The sequence below is a fragment of the Vanessa cardui genome, chromosome 28, assembly GCF_905220365.1.
Source record: "Vanessa cardui chromosome 28, ilVanCard2.1, whole genome shotgun sequence".
In the NCBI taxonomy this organism is placed as follows: Eukaryota; Metazoa; Arthropoda; class Insecta; order Lepidoptera; family Nymphalidae; genus Vanessa; species Vanessa cardui.
The window spans coordinates 4701022-4715395 of NC_061150.1; the positions used below are offsets into that span (position 1 = coordinate 4701022).

The window sequence follows — 14374 nt, forward strand, 5'->3', positions numbered from 1 at the left end:
AGTCATTGAAATTGGAAGAAATATAAGGCACACCCAGTCAAAGCGTTACTCAAACTCAAATAACTTTATTCAATATAGAAGCATTACACTTTCTTATTGTTGGTCAATTGAAACGCTACCACCGGAGAAGAAAATACCCTGACCTGAGAAGAACCGGCGAAAGAAACTCAGCGGGTTTTTTTTATTTGTCTCATATATTATTCAAACAATTTAATATGAGATGAAATAGCCAGGAGGCGATCGTTTCATTCCCAAGGTGTGCTATCGATCATAAACTCATTAATTGTATAGTAACCTTTTGCACACAAGCGTTCCTTAATATATTTTTTTTAATTTGGCAACAGAGGCATTTTGAACGCTTTCTGGGATCCTGTTGTAAAACCGTATACATTGCCCCACAAAGGAGTTAAAGTTTGTGTTTGTTCCTTGTACCAATGCTATGAGTATCACATTTTCTCATGAAATCATTAATATTTTTTCGTACATACATAACATTGCGGAATATATATTGAGAAGCAACAGTCAATATCTTGATTTCTCTATATTTATTCCTTAACGATTCTTTAGCTCCTAGGTTATAGATTGCGCAAATAGCCCTCTTCTGTAGCACAAATATAGTATGGATAGCGGCTGCGTTGCCCCACAGCATAATACCGTATGACATTATACTGTGAAAGTAACTAACTTAGACACTAAGATAGTATATCTGTCGTGCCTATAGATACACTGACACACTTTTCTATTGTACTCGATAATTGGTTTAACAGATATAAATAAAACAAAACAAATAGTATCTAGTGTTTTAATTCCACCAACCGGTTACACTTTCAACTCATACATATAATAAACAAATAAATAAATCATAAAATGTATTATATAATAATAAATAGCGATGATTTAACACTAACATACTGCATCACATTTGAAATCTATAATACATATAATGTTGCACGGCTGTAGTCCTCATTTTAATTTTAACTCCTCGGGCTTAGACGATATTACATAACGATACACAGTCATCGACAGAATTAATATTTGTGACGTGATGATGTCAATATCTAATGGAATATATGATACAGTACACAATTGTTTATTTTTAGACATCAATCATTTTAACAGGTTTTAATCCAATTGAATCAACAAAAGTTGAATGATGGAAAACTTTTATCGATCAATTCATGTAAAAAGGTTTTATTTAGGTATTTTCAACGGTAACCAGTATGTATTTCGTCTAAGCCCGCTGGTGTTACTTTCCTATGCAATTGAACTAATTCACTTAGACTTCGCTTCTTCAGCTTCGAGGCGCCTCTTCATGGATTCGGGCATTTCTGGGGGTGGTGGTCGGGGCATCCTCAGCCATACCTGTCAGAAATATTGTATTAATGAAATGTTGTCATATACATCGCTGTTAATGTTATAGAAGCTTTTCTCATACTAATGTCTAATGTCCACATGTTTCTATTTTCGGTAGGAACAATTGGTTTGCTAATAATCATTGAATATATTTTTTTTAAATAAATATGCAGGCTGACGAATGGCCTGCATGATGGAAGTGGTCATCACATTATCCATAGACAGACGAAATGTAAGTTTTTTTTTTCCTCGCATAGTCAATGCACCAACAACCTTGGCAATTAAGATGGATTGCCTATTGTGGCTTTAGTTGTATGTTACTTAAGTAGCAACAAATACAAGAGAAGATTTATGGCTTATTTCACCATATTGCTTTAATTCTGGTTTTGGTTAGGAATCCAACATCTGTCGTACGAAAATTTAACTCCTTAAGAGAAGGATTTGCATATAGGTGCCGTACATTTGGGACTAAATTGTAATATATTTAAGTTGAATATTGCAACGGATTTACCTTGACGGCATCATAGATGAACCATTGCAGAGCGGTGAGGGTACCAATCATGATAATCCTAGGTCCAAGACCCTTCCAGACTCCAGCCATACCCAGCTTGCCGATAATGGAGCCGATGGTCGCTGTCTTGTCCTGCAATTATACATAACACTTGTATATGGAGCACTATATTATCAAAAAATAATATTCTAAAGATGTAGATGTGTTTGTTTGTTGGTTACGCTGGCACGCCAAAACTTATCGACAGACCATCGTGAGGTTTTACATAGGCCTTTTCTGGTACAGTAAAGGATATACGTTAACACTTCCTATCTTTTTCAAATGTGGGAGGAAAGTTAAATATTGTAAAAAGAACATCAATATTTAAAATCTCGTGTTATTTTTATATCTATGACAATATATTTAATGTCCGATGACTGATAGTCAGGTCAGGTCGTGATTAGCATTCACAATTTCATAGATTCCCAAGAACGTTAAAGATACCACGATACCACTATATGGATTGTGAAAAGTTCCCATTGATCCCAAAATTTTATATGCAATGTCTAAGATTGTTTTTTTTTTTACAATAAACATATCATTCAATCATTCCTTAGAAAAAACGAAACAAATCTCTACTTTAGTTGTATTTTATGGCTGAAAAATAAAGACAATCGTTGAAGGTGTGGGATAAATCATGGCTACGGCGACCTTTACTATTGTGCGCCGCCTAAACTTCCAGCTATATATGCTATTATACATAAGATGTTTTAAGCATCATATTTAAATTTGGACTACAGTAATATAGGTCATTACTGTTGTGTAAATGATATACGGGTTCAAACCCAGGCAAAGCACCACTGATTCATGAGCTTAATTTGTCTTTATAATTCATCGTACTCAGCGGTGAAGAAAAACATCGTGAGGAAACCTGCATGTGTCTAATTTCATAGAAATTCTGTCACATGTGTATTCCACCAACCCGCATTGGAACAGGATGGTGGAATATGTTACAAACCCTCTCCTTAACGGAAGAGGAGGCCTTATCTCAGCAGTGGAAAATTTACAGGCTGTTACTTTACTACTAATTTTTTATATAACATGTTAAGCATCATATTTAAATTTTGATTACTGACCTATATTACGGTTGTGTAAATGATATAAACCCTCTCCCTTAATGGAAGAGGAGGCCTTATCTCAGCAGTGCGGTTAAAAGGCTGTTACTTTTAAATGATATAAAGGGGGTTTTACCTGGTTGAGCTTGGAGACGACGGTGTCGGCGGGGTGGGAGACGATGGCGCAGAAAACGCCGGCGATGTAACCCGCGGCGAATGTGACGACCAACTGCTCGCCCTTCGAGCACTGCTCGCGCGGCTTGGGCACCACGTACTGCACACACACGACACTTTATCTTACACATGCCTTTAATATACATGTATGTATGTATGTACATGTGTTTGTGTGTGAATTGACCAATTGGGTTAAGTTGTAATAGCAAACTTGACTATAATTCAATATTTTGTGTTTGTGTGAGTGAATATGTTCATTTTTTTATATGTGTGTATTGTTATGTATATATGTATAGTACGACACAACTTAGATGTCGCATCGGGAAAATTCGTAAATCCGTAACATCCGAATTAAGTACGCTATCCCAAATTATGAATAATTATTTCTCACGCGAATATGATCTTTGCACAAACGTAATAACTTGTAATATCATATGACCTAATATATTCGTCAGTTTGACGCGTCGATTTAAATGCACTTGCTTTCTCTGACGCGTGAATCTATAGCGACGAATAGCGTCGAATGGCGCGATAGGGAGCTATTTCTGTTGGTTGTGTAAATCGGCAGTAATCGGTTTTATTTTCATTCCATTGCATTTTCCGATGCTACATCTAATTTGTGTCCTACTATATGTTTGTGTGTGAATTTACGAATTTGATTTTAAGTTTACATAGCAAACTTGACTATAATTCAATATTTTGTGTTTGTGTGAGTAAATATGTTCATTTTTTTTATATGTATGTATTGTTATGTATATATGTACTTGTATGTGAGTTATTGTGTATTTTTTAGTCTCTACAATCAGATGCAACAATAATATAAGTATACCCTATTCCATATGAGGAGTAGAGTAACAAATATTACATTTTAATATTCAATGCGATTTGCTAATAGCTCTAACATATTATACACTATAAACATTTCATTAATAATATATATTCATTCCTCTTAACATGTATCCATTTTAATTATACTTACTAAGTTCCGATAATAACGCCAAGAGGAGATATTTCGTCGCAGAACCATAATTAATATCAAAGATTAGGTTTACTCCTCTTGAGTCAGAATAGACTATAGAAGCTATGATAGCAATTTAATTTGAGGTGATTTCATTACCTTGTAGAGCAGTTCGACGGTTTTCTCGAAGCAAGCGAACTTCATCATGGTGTAGGGGATCTGGCGACCCCAGAGAGGCGCGAGACCCTTGTAGAAGGTACCGTAGCCTTCATTCTGGACCATCTTGGGCCACGCTTCGCGGAGCGTGCTCGCGAATCCAGGCATAGTTTGGATTCGGACCTGTGTAAACAAATATTAATGTTACTCATTTTAGTATCAACCGATATTACTTAAATATTACTATAGTGTTAGATAACCCTCAAATCTCATAATCTCAAGTCACTGGGATCGCGTACGGGAGATATGAACACGCTGCAAACGAATGTTAACAGAGTGACATGAGTGACGTCACGGACATATCCCCCTACGATTCCCTCCAGGCGCTTTTTTTCATCATCGGGTATCTTTAGTATGTAAAACATTAGGGCTTTTTAAATTGATGAAATATGGTATGTAGCATGATACATAATATATAATCATATTTAATTAACATGACTTTGTATTTGTAAAAGTTGTAAAGTAACTACTGAGATTCTTACCGGTTCTACCGAAAGGAACCGGCAAGAACATTCCAAACTGGTTGTGGCTTCATTTAATATGTGTAGTTGTTAAATGAAAATTTAAAAGTAATTACAAGTTACAATCATAAAAACCTATTTGAATAAAGTATATTTCGAGCCCCAAGGGCATTGGTAATCTACACCTCAAATATCTATAGGTAATGTTGACATACCTACATCTAGCCCGTATGGGTTTACCTTTTAAATAAATAAAAAATATTACCTTAGCGGCCTCTAGTGGTGACAAGGCGATATCCGCGAAGAATTCAGCAGACGCTGAAGCGGCCAGGTACACGAAGGTACGGTATGTGTACGCAGTCTCCTCATCGAGCATACCCGAGTATCCTACCTTGAAGACCTCGTATAGACCGAACTTGCAGAGACCCTGGACAAATAAATCGTATTAAAATCTGTATGTTTGCATATTTGTTAGCATATTTATGGAAATTAATCATAATTATTGTATCTTCAAAGACTTCGGATGGAACAATTGGATTTTTGTTTTAATCATATGTTATTTAATCAAAATACAGCTTTGTAGTTGTATAGTGTAGTGAACCTCAAATGTTCTGTACAAATAAGAGACCAAGCCTTAGTTGAGCAGTTGATTATAACAGGCTGTTAAAGTAAGGATCTTCGATATATGCTGATTACCTTTCATTTACACCTGATGTGGTATAATTATTAATATTTTTCTGTTTAATAAGACTTTTTTGTGCTACAGAGCACCATATTGAATTAGAATGAGATCTAAATGTCTTTGATCAGAAGCTAAGGAAAATTTTCAAATTATAATAGGTAGTTTAGAAGCTATGCAGAAACAGATGGACATATAAGCACACAGAGCTGGTTGGAATCATAACTTATTCAAACTAACCTGAAGTGAGTATCCGATGAAAGTGGGCGCCCATCCCTTGGCCAGTCCCCTCATGCCCTCCTCCTTCACGGAGACCTTGAAACCAGTGACGACATTCTTGTACTTGTCAGGGTCTACTTGGAGACGGCATTTCACCAAGTCGAGTGGCACGACTGCGGTGTGTGTGATACCTGCAACAAGCTTCTATTTTTAATTCTATTCTCGTAGTATATTATGATAACCAATCATATGGTTGTACTACTGCATACGAGATGTCGTGAAATTATATATTTTTTAATGTTATAGGTTGGCGGACGAGCATATTGGCCACCTGATGGTAAGTGGTCACCATCACCCATAATCAATGACGCTGTAAGAAATATTCACTAGTCCTCACATCGTCAATGTGCCACCAACCTTGGGAACTAAGATGTTATGTCCTTTGTGCCTGTAGTTACACTGGCTCACTCACCCTTCAAACCAGAACACAAAAATACTGAGTAACGTTATTTGGCGGTAGAATAACTGATGAGTGGGTGGTAATTACCCAGACGGGCTTGCACAAAGCCCTACCAACAAGTAAATTTGATGGTAAGTGTTCCACATTCAATAGATATGTAGGGTGTCTCTGAATGTAATTATTTTTTAAATATATTATTCGACGATATTCTAAAGAAAGCTTAAGAAAACTAATAAAATAATATATATTCTTTACGTTTGATTTATTATGAGTATCATTGTGATGTAATCCATGACATATTTTCGCTCTCTATTTTACTGATAACATAATATACTTGATAGTGATAACATTATTATTATTAAATAAAATACTTGATAGTGATGACATAGGTAAAGTTACCAATAATTATTGAAAATGTACTGTTAATTAATACTTTTTTTCAAGACCATTAAAATTGAAATCATTGTATGAATATACTCACATATATAAAGTAAACGAAAGTTTTGTCTGTTTGGATTTTTGCATATGCCGAATAAACTCAAAAAAATAATAAACAACAATAGTATTTGAAATTAGAACAACATCAAATTGCCAAATTCGTTCGTTCTTATTTCAAATTTTAATCTTATTTGGAATTATTCTAGAAAAAAAACAAAGGAAAGCCTATCAAAGTGTAACGACCTAGACCTTGTTACTAAACCTCGGTCAAGGCGTTGTCACGCTGGCTGCAAAGGTGATCGGGTCGGAATGACAATGTTGGCTATAAATAAGCCAACGTGCTTAACATTGGTGCCAATTCTAGTACACGATCTGATCTAAAACCGATATAATCATCTAATATTATTGAGAAGTTTGTTTGTTTATTTGTCTACGCTTATACGACTTAATATTTTTTATAAATATGAATCAACATCACATACATTACTCTGATCCCATTATAAATAGCTGAAGCACTTGTGTTATGGAAAATCAGAAGTAACGATACCACAAACACCCAGACCCAAGAAAACATAGAAAACTAATGATAATCTACATTAACTGGGGCGGGAATCGAACCCGGGACCTCGGAGTGGCGTTACAATGAAAATCGGTGTACACATCACTCGACCACGGAGGTCGTCAAATTAATATATTTGGTGGTAGGGTTCTGGGGAGGGTTATATTTTGTTGGTAGGGCTTTGGGAAAAAACCACCCACCCACTCATCAAATGAAATTTATTAAAATTAACTTCACAATTAATCGTTTTTGAATCGTCGATAATTAAATACTACCACCGTTTAAAGCAGCCTCTAGCAACAAGAAACAGCATGAAACTCGCATAGGTGCTCTTTTCAAATAAACAGATTTACCATTGCTGTTCTTTACAATAATTAGTATCCTGTGATGGAACCCGAGCCTAACTCCAGGCTATTTTTTTTCTATAAAGGTACTCTTTTAATGAATAATAAGAATTATTTATTAATTTAGTCTCGTTTAAAATCAGATATACTACCGCCAAAGAACAATATTTAGATACAATATTGTTGTTCAATGTAACACGTGTGACATATTATTTTAGTTCTCAAGGTAAGTAGAGTAATTGGCGATGTATGGGATTTTTTAATATCTTTCTAGTGTCTATGAAGCGAGATGGCCCAGTAGTTAGAACGCGTGCATCTTAACCGGCGATTGCGGGTTCAAACCCAGAGAAGCACCGCTGAATATTCATATGCTAATTAGTGTTTATAATTCATCTCGTGCTCGGCGGTGAAGGAAAACATCGTGAGGAAACCTGCATGTGTCTAATTTCATAGAAACTCTGTCACATGTGTATACCACCAACCCAATGTTAAAACATTCTTCTCAAAGGGAATGGAGACTTAGCCCAGCAGTGGGAAATTTACAGGCTGTTGTTGTTATGTCTATGGGAGGGTCTGACCATTTTCATCAGATAGCTCACCTGGGGTCAGTAGTTTTGGCTGCGCATAAACAGTTAGCCGGGACTCATTATATTGTAAGTACAATATGACATTGGAAGTCTTCCAAAATTGTCACGCATACGTCATTTAAATAAAAAATATTTGAAGTTCTTGCGTAATAATGACGTCGAGCAGACAGACGGCAGAAAGCTTTGTTTTTTATTATAAGATATACTGTTTTGCATAATAATGTTGGTATTGATAGCGTATGTTGTTATAGTATATATAAATTACATAGTACAAAACAAAGTCGCTTAACGCTGTCTGTGACTATGTATGCTTAGTACTTTAAAATTACGCAACGGATTTTGATGCGGTTTTTTTTAATAGATAGAGTGATTTAAGAGGAAGGTTTTTGTACAGAATACATGGACAATATAGTAAATAAACAATAAAAAAATCTGTAGTATATTTAGTATGAGAGCAGAGATGGCCCAGTGGTTAGAAAGCGTGCATCTTAACCGATGATTGCGGGTTCAAATCCAGGCAAGCACCACTATATATATGTGCTTAATTTGTGTTTATAATTCATCTCGTGCTCGGCGGTAAGGAAAACATCGTGAGGAAACCTACATGTGTCTAATTTCATCGAAATTCTGTCACATGTGCCATGTCCACCAACCCGCATTAATAGAAGAGGAGGCCTTATATCAGCAGTGGGAAATTTACAGGCTGTTACTTTACTTTACTATATTTAGTATCAGCATTGCATCCAATCCATCCAAGTAACAAAGATACTTTGGTCCTTTTAGCACTAAGACTAAGACAAACTTATGTGGGATCCCTGAATATGATCTTCATTTTGAAACAGATGATAATTAATTAAATAATAATATGACACAATATTAATTATTTTAAAGGCGAGTTTTGTACAAAACGTTCGATTAGATAAAGCTATCTGACCTTGCCTGAGATTGAGGACTAGCGATGATTGAGCGATGGGCGAATTAAATACGAAAATTTATATTTTTCGTTTAAAAATAGGTAGGCTGACTGACAAGATGGATTAACCATTCTTTGCCAATTTCTGGAATTTGATATTGTTCTATTTGCCTGTTACACTCACTCACTCACTCATATTTGAATTGGGATATTTTTTAGTATAGCTGTTTATTAAATATGATAAGGCTGATTGTTAGACATTTAGACGAGTCGAGATGGCCCAGTGGTTAGAACGCGTACATCTTAAACGATGATTGCGGGTTCAAACCCAGGCGAGCACCGCTGATTCATGTGCTTAATTTGTCTTTATAATTCATCTCGTGCTTAGCGGTGAAAGAAAATATCTTGAGGAAACCTGCATGTGGCAAATTTCATAGAAATTCTGCCACATGTGTATTCCACCAACCCGCATTGGAACAGCGTGGTGGAATATTCCAAACCTTCTCCTCAAAGGGAGAGGAGGCCTTTAGCCCAGCAGTGGGAATTTACAGGCTTGTGTTGTTGTTAGACATTTATTGAAGTAATAACCATCCCGCCTTTTTATCGAAGCTAGCCTCCTTTTTGAGGAGGTTTGGAGCTTAGACCACAATGAGGTTTGGTTTGGTTTCCTGACGATATAAATGAAACATAAAAATGCAGGATTTGAACCCGGAATCATCGCTTAAGTTGAGCCAAAGCGGCTGCACATTTATTATTAGCAAAAAAAAGTTTTAGGTGATCAAACGATGTTCGGGTATGACTGTTTTGGTAACAATATACTTAAACGACTACGAGTATATATAAATATATGTTATGCAATGTATTTCAATGAATTTATTAAGATTATTTGATAATTTTGTGACTAGGGATTATTTCGTTACACCGATATCTATGTAGTATTATATAAAATATGATGAATCTGTTTATATGAATGCGCTAATCTATATATATGAGTATGTATAGATATATGAATGAGGAGTGGGGGAAACTATGTCTGAGATTGAAATAACAAGACATCTATTAAAAGAAATCTATAAAAGAAATCTACCTCAAATAAACCTTTTAAAAAAAGAGCATTCATATTAGATATGGTTAATATCTCTCGAAGTGGTCTCTGTAGTGGTGACCATCTTTGGTGACTTATTCTCTATTACATAAAAGATACTTTTTTGTGCATCAATGTGCTTCGAAAGTATACTTATAAATTTAAATCGTTTTATTGACTTCAATTGGTACTTTAAATGTTGGAAAAGAGTATCTACTGAGTTTCTTGAGGGTTCTTTTTTTTATGAATAGATTGGCGGACGAGCATATGGGCCACATGGTAGGTCACCATCACCCATAGACAATGACGCTGTAAGAAATATTAACTATTCCTTACATCGTCAATGCGCCACCAACCTTGGGAACTAAGTTGCTATGTCCCTTGCGCCTGTAGTTACATTGGCTCACTCACCCTTCACACAGTAGTGCGTATTGTTGTTTAGCGGTGAAATATCTGATGAGTGGGTGGTACCAACCCAGGTGGGTTTGCACAGAGCCCTACCACCAAGTAATTTTTCTTCTCGATGGAATCTACATTTAGCCTTACACTTAACACAATTACGTCAAATTAAGTAACTCAAAAGTTTTAATAAATGTGTCATTGTATATAATAGATATTTGTTAGTATATTTTCCTTACCGCAAGACAGGATTCCACCTAAACCGCAAAGTGCGAAGTATTTGGTGGAGCCGAATTCGCAGGAGTCTCCTGTGGCCACAGCCGCCGCGGCCATACCCTGGCGACACACAGACATACGTCAGAATCCTCAACATCACCCGGCCAGCCTTATTAGGCCAGGAGGTCCCTCCTTCGGGTAAGACTTACTTCCAATGAGCTGATATGGTTCAAACCCAGGCAACCACTATGTATATATGTGCTTAATTTGTGTTTATAAATCATCTCGTGCTCGCCGGTGTAAAAAACATCGCGAGGAAATTTGCATGTGTCTAATTTCATCGAAATTTTGTCACATGTGAGTATCACCAGCCCGCATTGGAACAGCGTGGTGGAATATGTTCCAAACCGTCTTCTCAATGGAAGAGGCTTTATCCCAGCAGTGGGAAATTTACAGGCTGTTCCTTTGACTTTTTATTTCCAATCATGTTTTAGTAGGTGCAAACATAAAAAAAATACACCTACCCTCAAAATTGATGGGTTTTAAGGAACATTCTAGAATGGTAATATGTATGTGATCAAGCCCTCAGATCTCATAATCTGTTAGTCATTGGGCACTCGTGCCGCAGGCCGCCACGCTGCGTACGATATGTACGCAGTGGTGGTACCACCACGCCCGACCAGCGTCACACCCCCTCCGTTATCATTTCTCATCATCGGGCTATATATATATATATATATTTATATAGTATATCTGTACTGGTACTAAAAGGACTAAAGTACATTAAAATAAGAATATCCATACCACATTTTGCCATTCACCAAATCATTTATGCTTAATTGGCATGAGAATACTTACTAAATGCAAAATGGCAAAGCAACTCTGTAAAGTAAGATATCATTGAACTAAATTTGTATGAAGGAACCTTAAAGGGCCCAAGGGCATAGTGCTAGTTTATTATACATAGCCAAGCCGAGCGTCTGATATTCTACAAGTTTGGCGACCTCAATGGTCGAGTGGTGTGTACACTGGTTTTCATGGTTACGCCACTCTGAGGTCCCGGGTTCGATTCCCGGTCGAGTCGATTTAGATTACCATTAGTTTTCTATGTTGTCTTGGGTCTGGGTGTTTGTGGCATCGTTACTTCTGATTTCCATAACACAAGTGCTTAAGCTACTTACATTGGGATCAGAGTAATGTAATGTTGTCTCATATTATATTTCATTTGAGAGTGATATAGGTCCTTTTAGCACGAGGCCAGATATGTTATATGTATTATAACCTGTGTCTCAGCAGCTGGTAGCGCTGGCTCGCAATGGGTGGTCGACAGCGGCCCGCGGAACGGCGAATTCCGCGCCGCTTCCAGAAGGGATGAGAACATGTTACTGTAACAAATGAACATACATATAGAAACATGAATCATAGATTGATACTCAAGTTCAATATAAGAACTAACACCAGCTAACGATCGTGTGCGTTGTGTTTATAATTATTCTGATGCTTTGTCTTGGTTTCCATATCATGAGGAATCTATATGGGAGTGATGGTGTTATAACTAATGATACATATCAAGAGGCAAGGTAGATTGTATCCTTTTTGTATAAAAGCTTCGGTAAGCACACAAGTAAAATGACCTCAGGGTAATTACTGCAAATAGAGACTTGCACTATAAAACATATTAATTCCATACATAAGATCAAACCACTGATCCTGGGGACTGCGATGTTATGTCCCTTGTGCAATAGTTGTAGTAACAAAACAATACTAAGTATTGTTATTTATTTAATTAATGGGTGGGTGGTATCTACCCAGACTTGGAGTGTTACAACTGAAATATCTTTTAAGTCTTATAGACGAGATAACATAATAAATAAAATATGAAATTAAAAAAAGGCAGACTTTTTTTTATTTAAAACTATTAGAACTTGTCCATAGGTTAAGAATTAGGAAACATACATGATTAAAATGGTGGATTTATTTATTTTTCTTAAAATAAATCTTTAATTAGATTGATTCGACACAGTTGAGTGTAGGAGTATGGAGCTGGTTGTAGTAGGAGCATCTTATAATTGTGATAAGATTCTTACAGCGTCATTGTCTATGGGTGATGGTGACCACTTACCATCAGGTGGCCCATATGCTCGTCCGCCGACTACATATAGAGCTGGTGGTCACTTATCAAGACCCATTTGATAGTATAATCGAACAATGGTTTAGTATAAACAACATATGGCCTTCCATAGCTTATAAAATGTTGCTATTGAGGCAAGTAAGTTGTAGTTAATGTTAATTAACTACATAGTAGCAAATTACAAAGTAAAATTTCTTCTACATTTCATTATTAAATTTGTAAATGTATATTGTTCGATATTAGTCATTATCTTCATATTAATTAACATGTAGGACCAACCTTACATAATGATCTGCAATGCAGTGAGCATTATCCTTTAGCCTTTAAACCAATGCATTTTAAATATGTCCGATAATTATATAAAACGTAAAATTAACACGTAATTAGTAAATTACTCGTTTTAAAAGAAAAAAAACTGAAATCGAAAAAAGAATAGTTGATTTTTTTTTTAACTTTACTGCATTCATATTATAGACTTCAATAACCACAGCTAAAAAATAAATGAAAAATGAAATTCTTAAAAAAAAAATTAAATTTGTTCTTAATTTAAAACTCTAAGAAGTTGTCCATAACAATACCATAGGTTAGAATTCAGGAAATGCCATCAGTGTGAGCTCATATCAACAATAACTGTTAGATAATAGTAAATAAAAAACTTACTCCTATTTCAAAAAAAAAAACATTTCGAATACATGACACACTGAAACAGCACTTTAAGACCAAAATTGAAACTGGTTCGATCCAATCAATACTTCTTCGTACAGGGCGAGAACCGTGGACAGATAATTTATAATGTCAAAAAAAAAAGAGCCTTCGAGATTTTTTTTTAAATTGCCAATTCGAATTCAATTTTAGAAGCAACATTATTCTATTATTTAACTTAAAATTATCACTATCATAAGTTTATAGAGCAAGGTCACGTGCAAACATAATTTCATTAATCGTTACGTAAGGTAAAATTTACGAGATAACCGAAAATTATTGTATAACTAGTTATGTTTTATTTAAATAAAAATAAAATAGATATAAACGTGTTATTAATAATGATGAATATTATAATAAATATAAACTTACATGTCTAAAATCCGATGGTAACCGTTCCACACACCGCACCGCGCTTGACGCACAGTGTTAAAGGAAACAAGGCAGGCGATACCAGCGCCTTAACGGAAGTTACCTAACCACGTCGAATTTGACAAGCGCGGCGTTACTATGATAAAAAATATTACCATATTTAACTCACTGTTATTTCGCTCTGAAATAATAATTGTGAGAAACTTTTATAAATAAATACAGCTATGCTATATGTAAGAACTGACTACGTATCTTACTTACTTAATAATTAAAAATGATTTATGATATATTAATGCTTATGTCTTTTAAAATTCATAGTAATTATAGTGTTATGCGATAATATATCGCAAAAGAAATTTTTATCAAAATGTTTCTTTAATGTTACGTGGTGAGTTTTGGACTGTTTCTGACACAATAGCTTTACAGTTACTGAATTTATTATTATTATTATTATTTAATATGGATCGATTGATCATCCATTAATGGATATCTGTTTTTTTTTTC

At 35.4% G+C, this 14374-nt stretch overlaps 1 protein-coding gene across 1 annotated transcript; it reads right to left on the reverse strand.

Moving 5' to 3' along the window:
* Positions 1–788: 788 nt before the first annotated feature.
* LOC124541451 (phosphate carrier protein, mitochondrial-like) lies at positions 789–14002 on the reverse strand. Its single transcript, XM_047119338.1, has 9 exons — positions 13871–14002; positions 11948–12050; positions 10689–10785; positions 5687–5856; positions 5033–5194; positions 4250–4429; positions 3095–3232; positions 1865–1996; positions 789–1362 (listed from the first exon to the last, which is right to left on the reverse strand). The coding sequence occupies exons 2-9, from the start codon at positions 12044–12046 to the stop codon at positions 1273–1275; spliced, it is 1068 nt and encodes a 355-aa protein (XP_046975294.1). The 5' UTR covers positions 12047–12050; positions 13871–14002; the 3' UTR covers positions 789–1272.
* Positions 14003–14374: the final 372 nt, after the last annotated feature.